General features: G+C 35.6%; 1 protein-coding gene across 1 annotated transcript in view; it reads right to left on the bottom strand.

The window, feature by feature from the left end:
• LOC136030581 (uncharacterized) overlaps window positions 1-14,467 on the bottom strand; it is an 18,520-nt gene extending 4,053 nt beyond the window's left edge. The window contains exons 1-2 of the mRNA XM_065709651.1: window positions 12,340-14,467; window positions 455-669 (exon numbers count right to left, since the gene is read on the bottom strand). Of these exons, the coding sequence (XP_065565723.1) occupies window positions 455-669; window positions 12,340-12,955 (831 nt within the window). The 5' untranslated portion in view covers window positions 12,956-14,467. The remainder of the gene's footprint in view (window positions 1-454; window positions 670-12,339) is intronic.
• Between the last annotated feature and the right edge of the window lie 13 nt (window positions 14,468-14,480).

Raw genomic sequence — 14,480 nt, forward strand, 5'->3', positions numbered from 1 at the left:
GGGTAAGATCTTCACAAGACAAGGCTGGTACAATGAGCTTCAGGTCTTCAGCATAGAAAGTTAGAACGTACAACAAGAGGCCTGGGCAATGTGGTTTGCAGAGTGGGCCGAATTCTAAGCAAAATTAGAGCTATCTTTTGAAATTCAACATCTAATTTCACACAACCTCTCTCTACTAAGTAAGTACTAACTATCTATCCTTATTAAGTAAGAATAGGGTAAACAGAAAAATATTTCAGGCTCCAATTTGGATTAATTGAACGAAAATTTGAAATGCGAGGGAAAACAGTAAGGAGAAAGTATCTTTTTGGGGATTAATATAGGCTATTGCCCCATCTCTGATAGTCTTATTACAACATGAAAAAAAGGTCTTGGGAGGGTGATCTACCTTAATATTAACCTTGGTTTTGGTAGAGGAAAGCCTAAATAAAATTCAATTGCAAAAAAGAAATACCTGTGTGGCTTTCTTCAATTGCTCCCATTTTGATATTTGTGCCTTCAAAATAGAGCATTCTGTCACACTGTCCATTAGCTGTTTTTTCAATACCACCACATCATTTGCCAGTTTAGCTGACTTTAAACGTTCATTTTGATGGCACTTGGCTAACTGTGTATTGTTGCTTTTGGTGCTCTGGTAGAGAGTCCATAAAATTTCACTTCTTGTAGAATCTACAAAATTTCTCAAACATGAGAAAAAAAAGATGATTCCATCACAATGATATTACTATACTTATAATAAATATTTGGTGATTGACAAATTGAATATTAATAACCTAACCAACTGATACATTTTGATGTATATGAATTGTTGTTGCCCAAAAAGGGGTGCTAAGCGTATCCCCTACAACCCGAAAATTACCCCACATACACTTATCTTGCACTGCTATGATAACTCAACCCCCTGGAAAAAAAAACAAAGAAAAAAAGAAATTAAATATAAAAATTAATCTTACACGAAGGGCTCGGAATGATTCCTGCTCACTAGAAAAGGGAATTGACGACATGTCAAGGGACTTTTAAGGGGGGGTGAAAAAAGGGGCTCACAGGGATCAAGTCGGAAGAAATTTTAATTACCATTCATGGCCAAAACACTCCTTTGCTCATACATCAGAAGCGATGGTCAAGTCAGTCTAAGAATCATCATATTCATAACCCTCAGGAGGAGCTCATTTTCTATGGAAACGGGTCAATTGTCTTTGTTTTTCTACTTTCTTTTTGTTAAAACTTTCATTTATGTTTATTTAAAACAAAATAAGAAAAGGAGCTTCAAGACTGGAATCAAGCTACAACAATCCACAAGACTTCACCTTGGAAGCTAACTCATTAGCTTCTTCGACTTCTTTGAGAGATTGGTTAACTTGCTTATCAGGTTCGACTTCCTTTTTGGTATGTCCTTTGCAGCCGGCTTTTTTCATCTTCTTGCGTTTTCACGGTACTCTCTAGAAGGGAATCGGCAAAAGCGATGTCCACAGAATCCTTTGAAGCCACCACTCTCTGTAAGCAATCGGTGGCCTTTTGTCAAGAGGGCATCAACAATTGATCGTTTTTGTTTTTCAGAGACCCTTTTTCTTGCAACTAATTAAAAATAATTTTTCAACAACAACAAAAAAGTAAAAACGTATCAAACCAGAAAGGAGCAAAAATTGAATCAAATAATCTACCAAGCCTTTAAACTACCACAAATCAGCATCGATAAATGAAATGAACCAAAAACGAACAGAAATTACAATAAATAGTCGAGTCAAACTCAAAACGAGCAGAATTTATAAAATTGGGGCTCAAAACGCCCATACCTTCCCAAGGCTAGAACAAAATTTGCTCAATCACTTTAGCTCTTAAAGAGGGCACTATAACTTCTAAGTTCAGATCAAATGGGACCCATCTGAATTTTACATGACCATCCATACCATGAAAACCTTTAATGTCCCCAGGGCATAACTTAAAGCCCTTGTCCCAAGGATCTGGCGGGCTGTGTCAACCCTAGACATTGTTATATGTTGTTTGGACTATTTTAATCGAAATGATCATCGCAAATTTAAATCAGATGATTTTGATGACAAGAGGTGGTAGGGGGGGGGAGTTGACATTCACCACTTATGACTCATTAAAGGGAACTAGAACTTCCAATTTCAACCAAATGAGCCACAACTAAAATGTATGCAATCATCTCATCCATAAGAACCATAAACACCCCAGGAGCATAACTTACAACCCTCGCACCCAGGCTCCGGTGGTTCATCAATCCCGAAAGCATTGTTATATGATATTTGGACTATTTTGAATAAAAGATTGTCTCAAATTTCTATTGGATGCATCTTAGGAAAACACGACGCGTGTGGGAGAGGAGTCGCTCTGATCACTTTGAATCTTAAAACGGGGACTAAAACAGGTTGCTCTTACTAGTGCTGGTTGCTTTTAAATCACTCTTTACTCTTAAATAGAGCACGATAACTTCCAATTTCCAATCAAATGAGCCTTATCTGAAGTTTATACAGCCACCCATTCAATAAAAAAAACTTAAATACCCCCCATGGCATGACTTACAACCCTAACCCCAGGTCACTGGGGGGTTGTGTCCAACCCTAGAGGCATTGCTATATATTCTTTGAACTATTTTGAACAAAATCGCTATCTCACAATTTCAATCAGATTCGTTTGGTGAAAAGAAGGGGTAGTCAGGGAGGAGGGGGCAGTTGCCCTCCGTCACTTTTGAATCCTGAAAGGGAACTAGAACTTCCAATTTTAAGCCAAATACAACTCTTGCCCCCAAGCTCTGGGGGTTTGTTTTAACCCCAAAGACCTTGTTGTATAATATTTGGATGATTTTGAATAGAGTAGCTATCTCAAATTTGTTAATAGATACATTCCGAGGAAATACCACGTTTGTTTGGAGGGGGAAGTTAAATAGTCCTTTCCTATTACTGAAACCGTCTTTAGACCTCTAATGGACTCAGGACTCTACAATTTCGGTTCTTGGATCACAAGTGAAAATTTGTCTCCCATGTACCGAACAAAATATGTCGACTACAAGGCTTTGTCCCTCCAAAATTTATTGAGGAGTAATTATGAAGCCCATTTCCAGGTAAAAAAAATTAAAACATGCTCTACCGATAAACCTTACATTACTGCGACTTTCAAAAAACTTGTAAAGAAAAAAATCCATTTGTTCCAGCAAGGACATGTCACAGAGTTAAACAATTTAAGAAAGTTCCTGAAAAGGAAATTAAGAAAGGCAGCTTCTGAGTATTACAATAGTAAAGTTAAGGATTTGTTTTAAAACAAGCCCAAGAAATAGTACAACAAAATTAAAGAGATTTGCGGCAAAAACACTGTTGAAGTTAATTTTCATCTTTCTGAGCCCCCTTATAAGATAGCCAACAATCTCAACCCGCAACTTTGCTTCTATTGTTCAAAATCTCGCCCTTTTACTGGCTCAGATCAAACTATTCCTCCCTCCACCTCTTTCCACTAAATTTCTCCCTCTGATGTTACAAATAAAATCCAAAAGCTCAAAAACTCAAATACTTGCCAATTAGACATCCCAAACTGACTTGAATAAAGCCATTTCAGACACAATTGCTGGACCTTTATCTGATATATTTAACCAAATTACAAAATCTGGTAAGTTCCCAAGTTCCTAAAAACTAGACTTTATAACACCTGTCCCAAAGAACTCTTCCAATCCGAGTTTAACCAACTTGCGTCTTATCACACTCACTCCAAATCTTTCAAAACTTTTACGAGAAGAAAATGTCACCATTCAGCTATGGATGGTAAGAACCAGTACAGGGAGAAAATCGTCAAAGACAAGGAACCGTCAAAGACAAGGGAGAATATCAAAAAAGATAACTGAAGTTACCATAAAAGAGATATAATGTCAAAAAGATCAAAGTCGACGATAATTAGCCCCAGAAACAGGTAATCAGGGAATAAGACTTAGCTACTGGACACCAAAGAGAGCTGAGATGTTTGAGTCCTGCTAACAGTAAAAAGGTAGGAAATTACAGATGAAAATATCAGGTTCAGCTTAAAGACAATAAAAAGTGCAGATTCTACGCAAAGGCAGCAAATCAATCAATAGTAGCAAATTCAACGGAAACAGGTAAACATTATTGGCATGTCTTAATAAAGGCACTGCACTTCCTCTTCAATCCAAATATCTCCTGCGCCTCAAACTGTCCCACTTCCTTGTCAACAGTAACTAACAACACAAACAACACGCATGACTCGGTTGCGGTTGGTGAAACCAAAAAATGTAATTTGTGTTGCCGAAACATAGAAATGGCACGATTTGTGATAAAATTTAGAGGTATAATACGGTAAATTTCGATATTTGATGGCACAATAAAAATTGCTACTATATCTCAAAAATTTCGACTATATTTTCCATGTTAAGTTTCAGGGATCCAAGCAAAAGGTATCAGATCAAACAGTTCGTGGTAACGAACTGTTGTAAGGAGCGACCCGGCTCAATAGTAACCAAAACTCCAAGAAATGGAATTTTGATACCAATAGCTATATCAAAAGAATCGCATTTTAATGCTGATTTTAAATATATAAGTTTCATCAAGATTAGTCTTACCCATCAAAAGTTACAAGTCTGAGAAGATTTGCCTCATTTTAGAAAATAGAGAGAAATACCCCCTAAAAGTCATACGATCTTAACGAAAATCACATCATCAGATTCAGCGTATCAGAGAGCCCTAATGTAGAAGTTTCAAGCTCCTATCTACAAAAATGTGGAATTTTGTATTTTTTGCCAGAAGACAGATCACGGATGCGTGTTTATTTTTTTGTTTTTTCTCCCAGGGGTGATCGTATCGACTCAGTTGTCCTAGAATGTTGCGAGAGGGCTCATTCTAACGGAAATGAAAAGAGCCCTTTTTAAGTGACCAAAAAAATTAGAGGGCACCTAGGCTCCCTCCCACGCTATTTATTTTCCCAAAGTCAACGAATCAAAATTCTGAGATAGTTATTTTATTCAGTGTAGTCGAAAAAAAATTAAATATATGTAATTAAAACATGAGAATACAAAAGTTCTTTACGTAAGCTAATTTATAAGTTTCGTATATCTTTACTAATAAAAAGATTCGCAAAAAATTAAAAGTTCTAGTTGCCTTTTTAATTAACCGAAAATCGGAAGGCAACTACGCTTCCTCCCCTGCTCTTTTTTTCTCAAAATCATTCGATCAAAATTATGAGAAAGCCATTTGGCCAAAAACAAAATATATACAAATTTCGTTTAAATTATTCCTCTGCGGAGAGCGAAAATCAAAACATGCATTGATTCAAAAACGTTCAGAAATTAAATAAAAAACACAAGTTTTTTTAACTGAAAGTAAGGAGCGACATTAAAACTTAAAACGAACAGAAATTACTTCGTATATGAAAGGTGCTGCTTCCTCATCAACGCCCCGCTCTTTACGCTAGAGTTTTTTACTGTTTTAAAAAGAAGAGTTGAGAGAAAGAGTCAAACTTTAGCGTAAAGAGCGGGGCGTTGATTAGGAAGCAGCCCCTTTCATATACGAAGTAATTTCTGTTCGTTTTAAGTTTTAATGTCGCTCCTTACTTTCAGTTAAAACAACTTGTTTTTTATCTAATTTTTATAAAGCGCAAACATGACACAAAAATAATTCTATAAAAAGCAAGATAAAGTAACTAGCAATTTAGTTAACTATATTATTTTTGTGTTTTAAAAAGAAATTGAAAAACAAAACTAAAGTTTTACCAGACAAAATGTGTTGAGGCACAGTCGTATTAAAAAAAAAGTAGTATTTTATGCATTGGCAACCCTGCCAACGAGTTACATTACTCCAAACCTGGTCCTTTGATTTTGGAGTGCCTGTTATTTTTGGATCATTCAGACGTTAAGGCAGCGTATCTAGGGTGAATGAAACACAATTATGGTGATTGTCCTAATATTATGGAATTTTTCTTATCTTTTCATTAAAGTTCTCAATTTGTTTCAAACTTAAGAAAAGTCTAATAATGAAATGAGGAAGCAGCCACAGAATTTGTATATTTCAAGCATTCAATCTAGGTTTTTGTCAGTTGAGCTGTCAGCCTACGGCAAATGAAGATTTTAAAAACATAATTGAAAAATTAGTAGCAACTCTAAATACTTGCCCAAAGGTAGAAGTGCGCGGATATAACAGGCTGAGACTAAGAAATATGATTAATTTCTTTTCATAAACTTGGTCTGGCACCAACGATAAAAATCACTACAAAAAATGTTTGGGGGAGGGGTAGGCAACAAACTTTACCGTCTTGCTGGTCTTTTTTAACAACTGATTAGGCCTATATAGCTATTGAAAGTGGTTCATTTTCCATTTCACCAACTTAGACTGATCTTTTTTTCTTGTTGTTTTTATGTGAAGTTATTCCATCTTCCCATTTTTCCAACCCCATTTTTTTTATTTGGCTCCATAAAAACACTTAAGAGGGGTAGGGGTCAACTTACCCATAACGGGAAACCCCTATAGAAACCTCAGTATATGATACTATTTCAACTCTTGCAACAGAGAAAATATCCACTAAGCATAAATAGGAAGGATTTTCAATCTGAAGTAGGTCTACATTCGAAAGCTATGGTTTTAATTTTTTTCTTTTTTTTTATTACATGTTGGTTTCTTTACATTCCAAGTAAAATAAATTAAAAATTTTAAATTGACAGATATGCTTATACTTAAAAAGATTTGAATTTAAGATGAACCAAATAACCCATTTCAATGCAAAATTAAGTTAAATACCTTTACTATTTCACTACCCTTGTACGATTTCTGAGTTCCCATCCCCGAAAAATACCAAAAAACTGAAATAAAACATGGAATAAGTCACATGCGATAAAGTAAAAAAGAAAAGTTGTTTTTACAAATGAAAGCGAGGAGCAGCATTAGAACTTGAAACCAAGAGAAAAATTTTCTGTATATTACGGAGCTTAGAAGTTTGAGTCCTGCTAACAGTAAAAAGTCCCCTCCTATATTCCAGTTCAACGGCAATTGTTTCAGCTTTCACCCTCCTTTAGGACAAATTTTGATATTGAGTCAAGTTTATGATGAATCCTAGCTGTGTTTAATAAAATATAAATAGTATTTACAGTATAAAGCTTAGGATGGAAATAGAGAGTTATTATCTCCATATTGACTGAATTGTGAATGACTTTCGACCTTCTGCTCATCTGACACCATAACAACCTACACAATGAGGCTCTCTAAATACATTGTATACGTTTGAATGTACAGAAACCTTGTATGGAAATAGAGAAGGAAAAATATTACCCTTTAAAATCGCTGAAAATAAGTTTCTAAGCGGGATTCGTCAGAAACCCATTGGAAACAAAATCTTCCACCATCCGGTATTTCCCACAGGAAAAATTTTCTACAGGGAGGGGCGAAAGAAACACAGTAGAACCCCTTAAAACGCTGATATAGATTTTTTTAGGATTTGAGTGTTTTTGAAAGATTTAATTTTCCCACGGGAATTGACAAAGGTAAGTATGGGGTATCCGTTGGGCCACCTGTAAATAAAACCATCTGGAGCGAAACAAATAGCATGTGGATCCGGAAAGGCGTATATAAATGACATGTTTTAAGATGTGACAAAGGATTTCAAATGTCTGACGAAAGTTTAAAATTTTATACAGCTGAAAATACGATTCCGCTTTCCCTTTATGTGATCCCTGAGAAACAACGCAACAGAACATCGGGGAGATCTAGACAAAAAAAGATAGCTGTATGTCTTCTTCCTACTGTAAGACTACTTCTTTCTTAGTGATAGTACTAATTTGCCTGGCAGTGTAAATTTTGAAGTGAATGACGCAGAGTACAATTTCTACTCATTTTTCAACGCCCTTCCTGATTAAACACAGAAAAAATACAATAAATTCCTTCTATAAGGAGGGTAGTAGGCAGGGACGCCTTACCCAAACGCCCCCTTGGCTTTTTGTTCCCAGTCCATCTCTGACAAAATTTAAATATCATGAGAGGGCATCAGAATTTTAGAACTGTCTCAAACAATGCACAAACCAAAATCAGTAGGGAACCGCTGCTCTAAACCTTCCGAAAACCATTGCGTCATTTGCGTCAAATTGTTAATACAAGGGCTAAAATTGCTATCATTAGTAAAGGTTTTTAATTTTTTCTGGTTAAGAATCTAATAGTAGTATTGTATTTATTTTTATGAATTGAAAATCTGTGTAATTTTTGGTTTTCTACAGGACTGAAGCCTAGACCCCCATCCTGAATACCCTTGATTGCGAATATTATTAGTTTGTTTTATATAATTTTGTTGTATAACATATTACCGTAATTTTTTTAGGTTAATGCATGCCAGTATTGTCTATTAAAACAGTTTTATGTAACAACTATTTCAAAAGAATACACTAGAAAGAATCACCCTGGATGAATATTCAAAAGATTACACGTGAAAGAAATTGAATAAAAAAAATAAATATATATCAAAGGCGGCCCTCAGCTTCATATGACTATGCCAGTCTCTTTATCTGTGAATTCTTTTAGTTGCGACTTTAATGTGAGCGAAAGTTTCGGTGGATCAAAATCTAAATTGTTTAGCCCATTCCCTCCTCTAACTAAAAATTCGAGGTTTCCTTCCCCCATCATCCTCATTTCTTTCCCCATCAGTACCTAAAAGTTTCAACTCAGTTTCCCAAGCCGTTTTTAAGATTATATAAATGCTATACCGATGACCTGAATTTTACAGATAGTGTTCTATAACTTGGATGTGCGTGGTGTCTTGATTTAGTCCCTCTCCCCAAAAAGATAGTTCAGCGTCCACTTCTCCCACCCCCCTTAGCACTCACTCAAGCCATTCCCATGATATTACAGATACACCCTATCGACAAACCTGGAAAATACTAGTATCGTGATTTGCTTCCCTTTTTACCTATGGAAAGACTTAAGCCTCATTTGTAGTTCAAAATTTTTTGGCGGATCAAAGAAACTCCTTCCCTAATCCTCCGACAAAAAAAATGAAGCCCCCTAATCATATTATCTCCCTTCATTTCTCCGGTAGATTCTTTCAGTTTCAAGTTGTCTTTCGACATATATTGGCAATCCCCGTGAAGTCTAAATTGAGGTCCATTCAACTCCACCATAAAGACTTCCTGATATTTTAAATTAACCACCCGCCCTCTCCCCCAAGATAGTCAAATCGGAGAAAACGACTATTTCTAATTTAATCTGGTCTGGTCCTTGATACGCCTGCCAAATTTAATCGTCCTAGCTTATCTGCAAGTGCCTAAACTAGCAAAACTAGGACCGACAGAATCGTCAGTCGTGTTCCGACCTCATGACGAGGTCGGAAGAGCCAAGAGCCAAGAGCTCATATGGGATGAGCTCTAGCAAAATTATAAGAATCAATTGACTGATTTAAAATGAAAATCAGAGGCTTAATGCCGGTTGGGATTTAGAGCTCTGAGACATGAGGTCCTTCTAAATATCAAAATTCATTAAGATCCGATCACCCACTCGTAAGTCATGAATACCTCATTTTTTCTAATTTTTCCTCTCCCTTAAACCCCAAAGATGGTCGACTTGGTGAAAACGACTGTATTAAGTCAATTTTTGCAAGTCCCTGATATGCCTACCAATTTTCATCGTCCTAGCAGGTCCAAAAGCACGAAACTCGACAAAGCACTGGACCCCCCCCCAAACAGAGCAGATCCAGTCCGTTTACGTCAATTACGTATCTACGACACTTGCTTATTCTACCCACCAAGTTTCATTCCGATATCTCCGCTCTATGCGTTTTCCACGATTTCTCGTTTCATTACTCAGTATACGAAATGGGTTGTCCCCTCCGCAATCCCTCGCTCTTTGCACTAAAGCTTTTAATTGTTTTAAAAAGCAGAATTGTGGCAAAGAGTCAAACTTTAGCGTAAAAAGCGAGAGATTGCGGAGGGGACAACCCATTTCATATACGGAGTAATTTCTGATCGTTTTCAGTTTTAATGTCGCTCCTTACTTTCAGTTAAAAAAACTAGTTTTTCTTATGTCATTTCTGAACGTTTTTGAATTAACGCATGTTTAATTTTGGCTCTCCAAACATAAATTATTAAAATGAAACTTGCATTTAATTCCTTTTTTTGGCTAAATGGCTTTCTCTTAGTTTTGATCAGACGATTTTGAGAAATAAGGGGTGGGGAAAGCCTAGTTTTTTTCGGTTTTAGTAAAAAATATACGTAACTTAAGAATTAGCTTACGTAATATTCTTAAATTTTTATTATGTATATGAGGGGGTTTGTCCCCTCGTTAATACCTCGCTCTTTACACTAAATCTTAAGTTTTGTCCCAATTCTTTAAGAATGACCACTGAATCCGAATGGCCGTAGAATAAATAGTTGAAATTACTAAAAATACTATAGCATAAAGAGCGAGGTATTTATCTCCTCCTAAATACCTCGCTCTTTATCCTAAAGCATTTTTAGAACCCCTCATATGCGTAATAATCTTTGTTAGTTTTTAGTTTCAATTCTACTCCTTACTTTCAATTGAAAAAACTTTTCCATGTTTATTTTTTCATTGTTTTTGTTTTAGTAATTTTAGAAAATCCTGCACCCTTTTCATTTAATTTCTGTTCCCCCATGACTTATTTCAACAAGGAAAGATCTTCCCACATAGCTCCCTCCCCTCAACCCTACCCCCAAAACCCCTAAAAAATCCCCTGAAAACGCTGTACACTTCCCAATAATTATATGTAAACACTTGCCGAAGTTTGTAACTTGCAGCCCCTCCCCCAGGGACTGTGAGGGAGTAAGTCATTCCCAGACATAGTTATTATGGTTTTTGACTATGCGGAACATAATGGCTATCTCAAAATTTTGATCCATTGACTTTGGAGAAAAAATGAGCGTGGGAGGGGGCCTAGGTGCCCTCCAATCCTTTTTGGTCACTTAAAAAAGGCACTAGAACTTTTCATTTCCGTTAGAATGAGCCCTCTTGCAACATTCTAGGACCACTTGGTCGATACGATGACCCCTGAGGAAAAGAAAAGAAAAAAACAAAAAACAAATAAACAAATCAACACGCACCCGTGATTTTTCTTCTGGAAAAAAACGAAATTCCACATTTTTGTAGATAGGAGCTTGAAACTTCTGCAGTAGGGTTCTTTGGCACGCTGAATCTGATGGTGTGATTTTCGTTAAGATTCTATGACTCTTAGGGGTTGTTTTCTCCTATTTTTAAAATAAGGCAAATTTTCTCAGGCTCGTAACTTTTGATTCGAAAGACTAAACTTGATTAAACTTAAATATTTAAAATCAGCATTAAAACGCGATTTTTTTGATGTAGCTATTGATATCAAAATCCCATTTTTTAGAGTTTTGGTTGCTATTGAGCCGGGTCGCTCCTTACAACAGTTCGTTACCACGAACTGTTTGACAACGGAAACGGAGTAAAATCGCCTAGAATCTGCGACATTGCATTAAGACATCCCACGAAAAATACAAACTGTTTATTATTTTTTATTATACACAGATATATTTTTCAGATTTCTAAAATCCAGATAACTATTGAAAGAGGTTTTTTTTTTTTTGCCGCGTACTGAACGTAATAGCACACGAATCTGACGAAATGATCTAGAGATGACTTTACAGCTACTCTATTATCTTAAGTTATGTTTTTGGAATAGCCTTAATTATATACAGATATATTTTTCAGATTTCTAAAATTCAGATAACTATTGAAAGAGGATTTTTTTTTTGCCACGTACTGAACGTATTAGCACACGAATCTGACAACGAGATGACTTCATAGCTACTCCATTATCTTAAGTTATGTTTTTGAAATGGTCTTTAGTGATTAAGTAAATGCAAAATAGTATCTAAAAACAAAGGTTTAATTTTTTGGACCCAATAACCTGTTCTGTGACCATTTTCTTTGCTTTATTTCACATGTGAAAAGAAAATATAGGTCTTTATTTCTCATGAAATAGATTGTTTCCAGTAATAAGATCATTTTTGGTAGTTAATAGTTAATTTACTCTCTTAAACTAGTACAGTTCCACATGCCTCTTTTTATTTTTTTTACTTCTCTTGAAATTCATTGTTTCCAGTTATAAAATTCTTTTTGGAAGTTAATTTACTGTCTTAAACTAGTTGAAATTCATACAGTTCCCGAAGCCTTTTTTTTATATCTCGCTCTATATGTACGTATGAGTATTATCGTTTATATTCAATCGCAACCCAGACATGTTCAGTCGTTGACCCTCCCTCTTTTACTTTTCCTTTTAGCTTAGAAAAAAAGACAGGTGAAACATCACTAAAGCTTTTCTAAGCCTTAGTAGACTTCTCAATTAATAAAAATTAAATTAAAAAATAAAAACCTTCTTCTTCAGTAGATATCTTTTCTGAGAGTCGAGAAGAACTTCTCCTTGGAGTACCTGTAAAATCAACACTTCTTCTTCCAGAGAGCCGTGAGGAACTTTTCATCGGAGTAGCTATCGCATCGACAGCTAATTCATCTGATGAAGTAGTTTTAATTTCTACTGTTTTCTCTAATTTTTCAGGTATTTTCATTGCTTCCTTACTAAGAGCCAAAGATTCTGTGGTTTCTTCTACAGAAGAAACTGAAGCACTACTTTCAGGTGGTGCTTTCAGAAGAGGTGAGCCTCCAGGTATTTTAGCTTCTTTATTATTGCCTATATAGAACTGGACTGAAACATTTTCTAGCGAATCAACTTCCATCGAATTTGGCTCTAAGTGAGGCAGCTCTTCAGTCTGAGATTGAACCGCTGATGTTTGTTTAATGCTATCTGTAACTTCATCCCTCTGGTCGATTCTTCCTTCATTGATAGCCCCCATTTCCTCTGTATTATTAGGGAGACTCATTTTAGACTGCGTACTTACTGATTTTTGCTCTGAAGTTGTGGGATCAATATCAACTATAGTACATCTTACTTTTTCCGTAGAAACTGAGTCATTGCTATCAGCTACATCCATAACTTCATTAATAAAGCGAAACGATTCTTCACCTTTACTCGTCAGTTTACCGTCTGATTCTGAAAAAAAATGGTATCATTTTCGTTTTGCATAGGAGCTATGTCACTTGTGAGCGGCGCAGTTTCTTTTATTTCCTGCTGCGGTTCCTGCTCGTCCTCCAATGATCCGCCTTCATCTTCAGATGACTCTGATGAAGAATCAAAATTTGGCGGTGGAACAACAATTGTTGCTTTTCTTGGCTCTGGTGTTGGAGGATAGCTGGGGATGGCAAGCGGGCTTACTATGTTTGATATATCTATCTCTGATAAACGTTTATACTTAGTTAGTCTTCGAGGCTTAAGTTGGGTTTTGTATTTTTCTGAATTGGTTGATGAAGCATATAGCATATCTTTAGACGTTTCACCTGATATTTCGGTTGATAAATTTTTTCTATCAGCTTTCAGAGCTGGTAAAATTTTCTCAACACTTCTTTCCTTCTTATCAGCCTTTGAGGTGAATTTAATGGTAGCCAATGCTTCAGGTTTTGATAGTGTCTGAAAAGAGAACAAAAAATCACAAAGAAAGTTTTCAGTGACCGTGTAAAGAACATTATGAATGTAAATACGAGGTAGAACTAGAATTTTATGAGTCAGACATTTCCAACCAAATACCTTTTCTCATTTATTAGAAATAAATTTTCTCACTTATGTCAAGGATTTTCCCTTTTCCAAATTAGGCAGTTTTCAACTTTGGCTAACAATATAATCAGGCGCACAAGGAGACGGAAAGGCTCTAGCCCCCTCCCCCACCAAAGAAAATGTCATGTTTTCATTATTTCTCTTTAATTTTCCATTATTTTTCGTATAATCCACCGGTTTCTTGAGTTTTGATTAACTTGTACCTCATCCCACAATGAACCATTTATGTCTAGTTTCTGACCCCCTCCCTCCCTCCTCCAGAAAACCTTGTAACATCATTTAGACACACACACACATGATTTTTCGGGAGGAGGGCCAAATAATAAAAATATATTTAGTGTAATAATTTGGATAAGAATTGCTCAGAAATTCAAAAAAAAATTTGGATTTTGAATGGAGGAGGTAGAAACCCCAATTATATTAACAATTCTTCATTGAACCAAAGGAAACAAAAAACAAAAATAAAAATTTACAAGTTAAAAAAAAATACTAGCAATAAAAAATGAAAATATATAAAAATCGAACAGAAAATCCGGCGAGCAATATCTTTCGTTAACAATTTTCATCAACAAGTGTTAGCAACAATTTTCAGCCGGTGCATAAAATCAAACCTATCAACCAAAATTTCTATTAATAAATCGTCGTTGAACCAAAGAAAAAACCATAAATATAAATTTACAGGTTTTAATAAGATATTAGTAGCCAAAACAGTATTTTTTTTATAACAATCTTTTTTATAGAGTAAGTAATTAAGGCGTGAGTGCGAAATAAACTGTAGACTGGATTAAGAAATATAACAGACACAAAGAAACAAAAATTGGGGTTAAAGTAAAACCGAATACGAGGTT

The sequence above is a fragment of the Artemia franciscana genome, chromosome 8 (genome assembly GCF_032884065.1).
Source record: "Artemia franciscana chromosome 8, ASM3288406v1, whole genome shotgun sequence".
NCBI lineage: Eukaryota > Metazoa > Arthropoda > Branchiopoda > Anostraca > Artemiidae > Artemia > Artemia franciscana.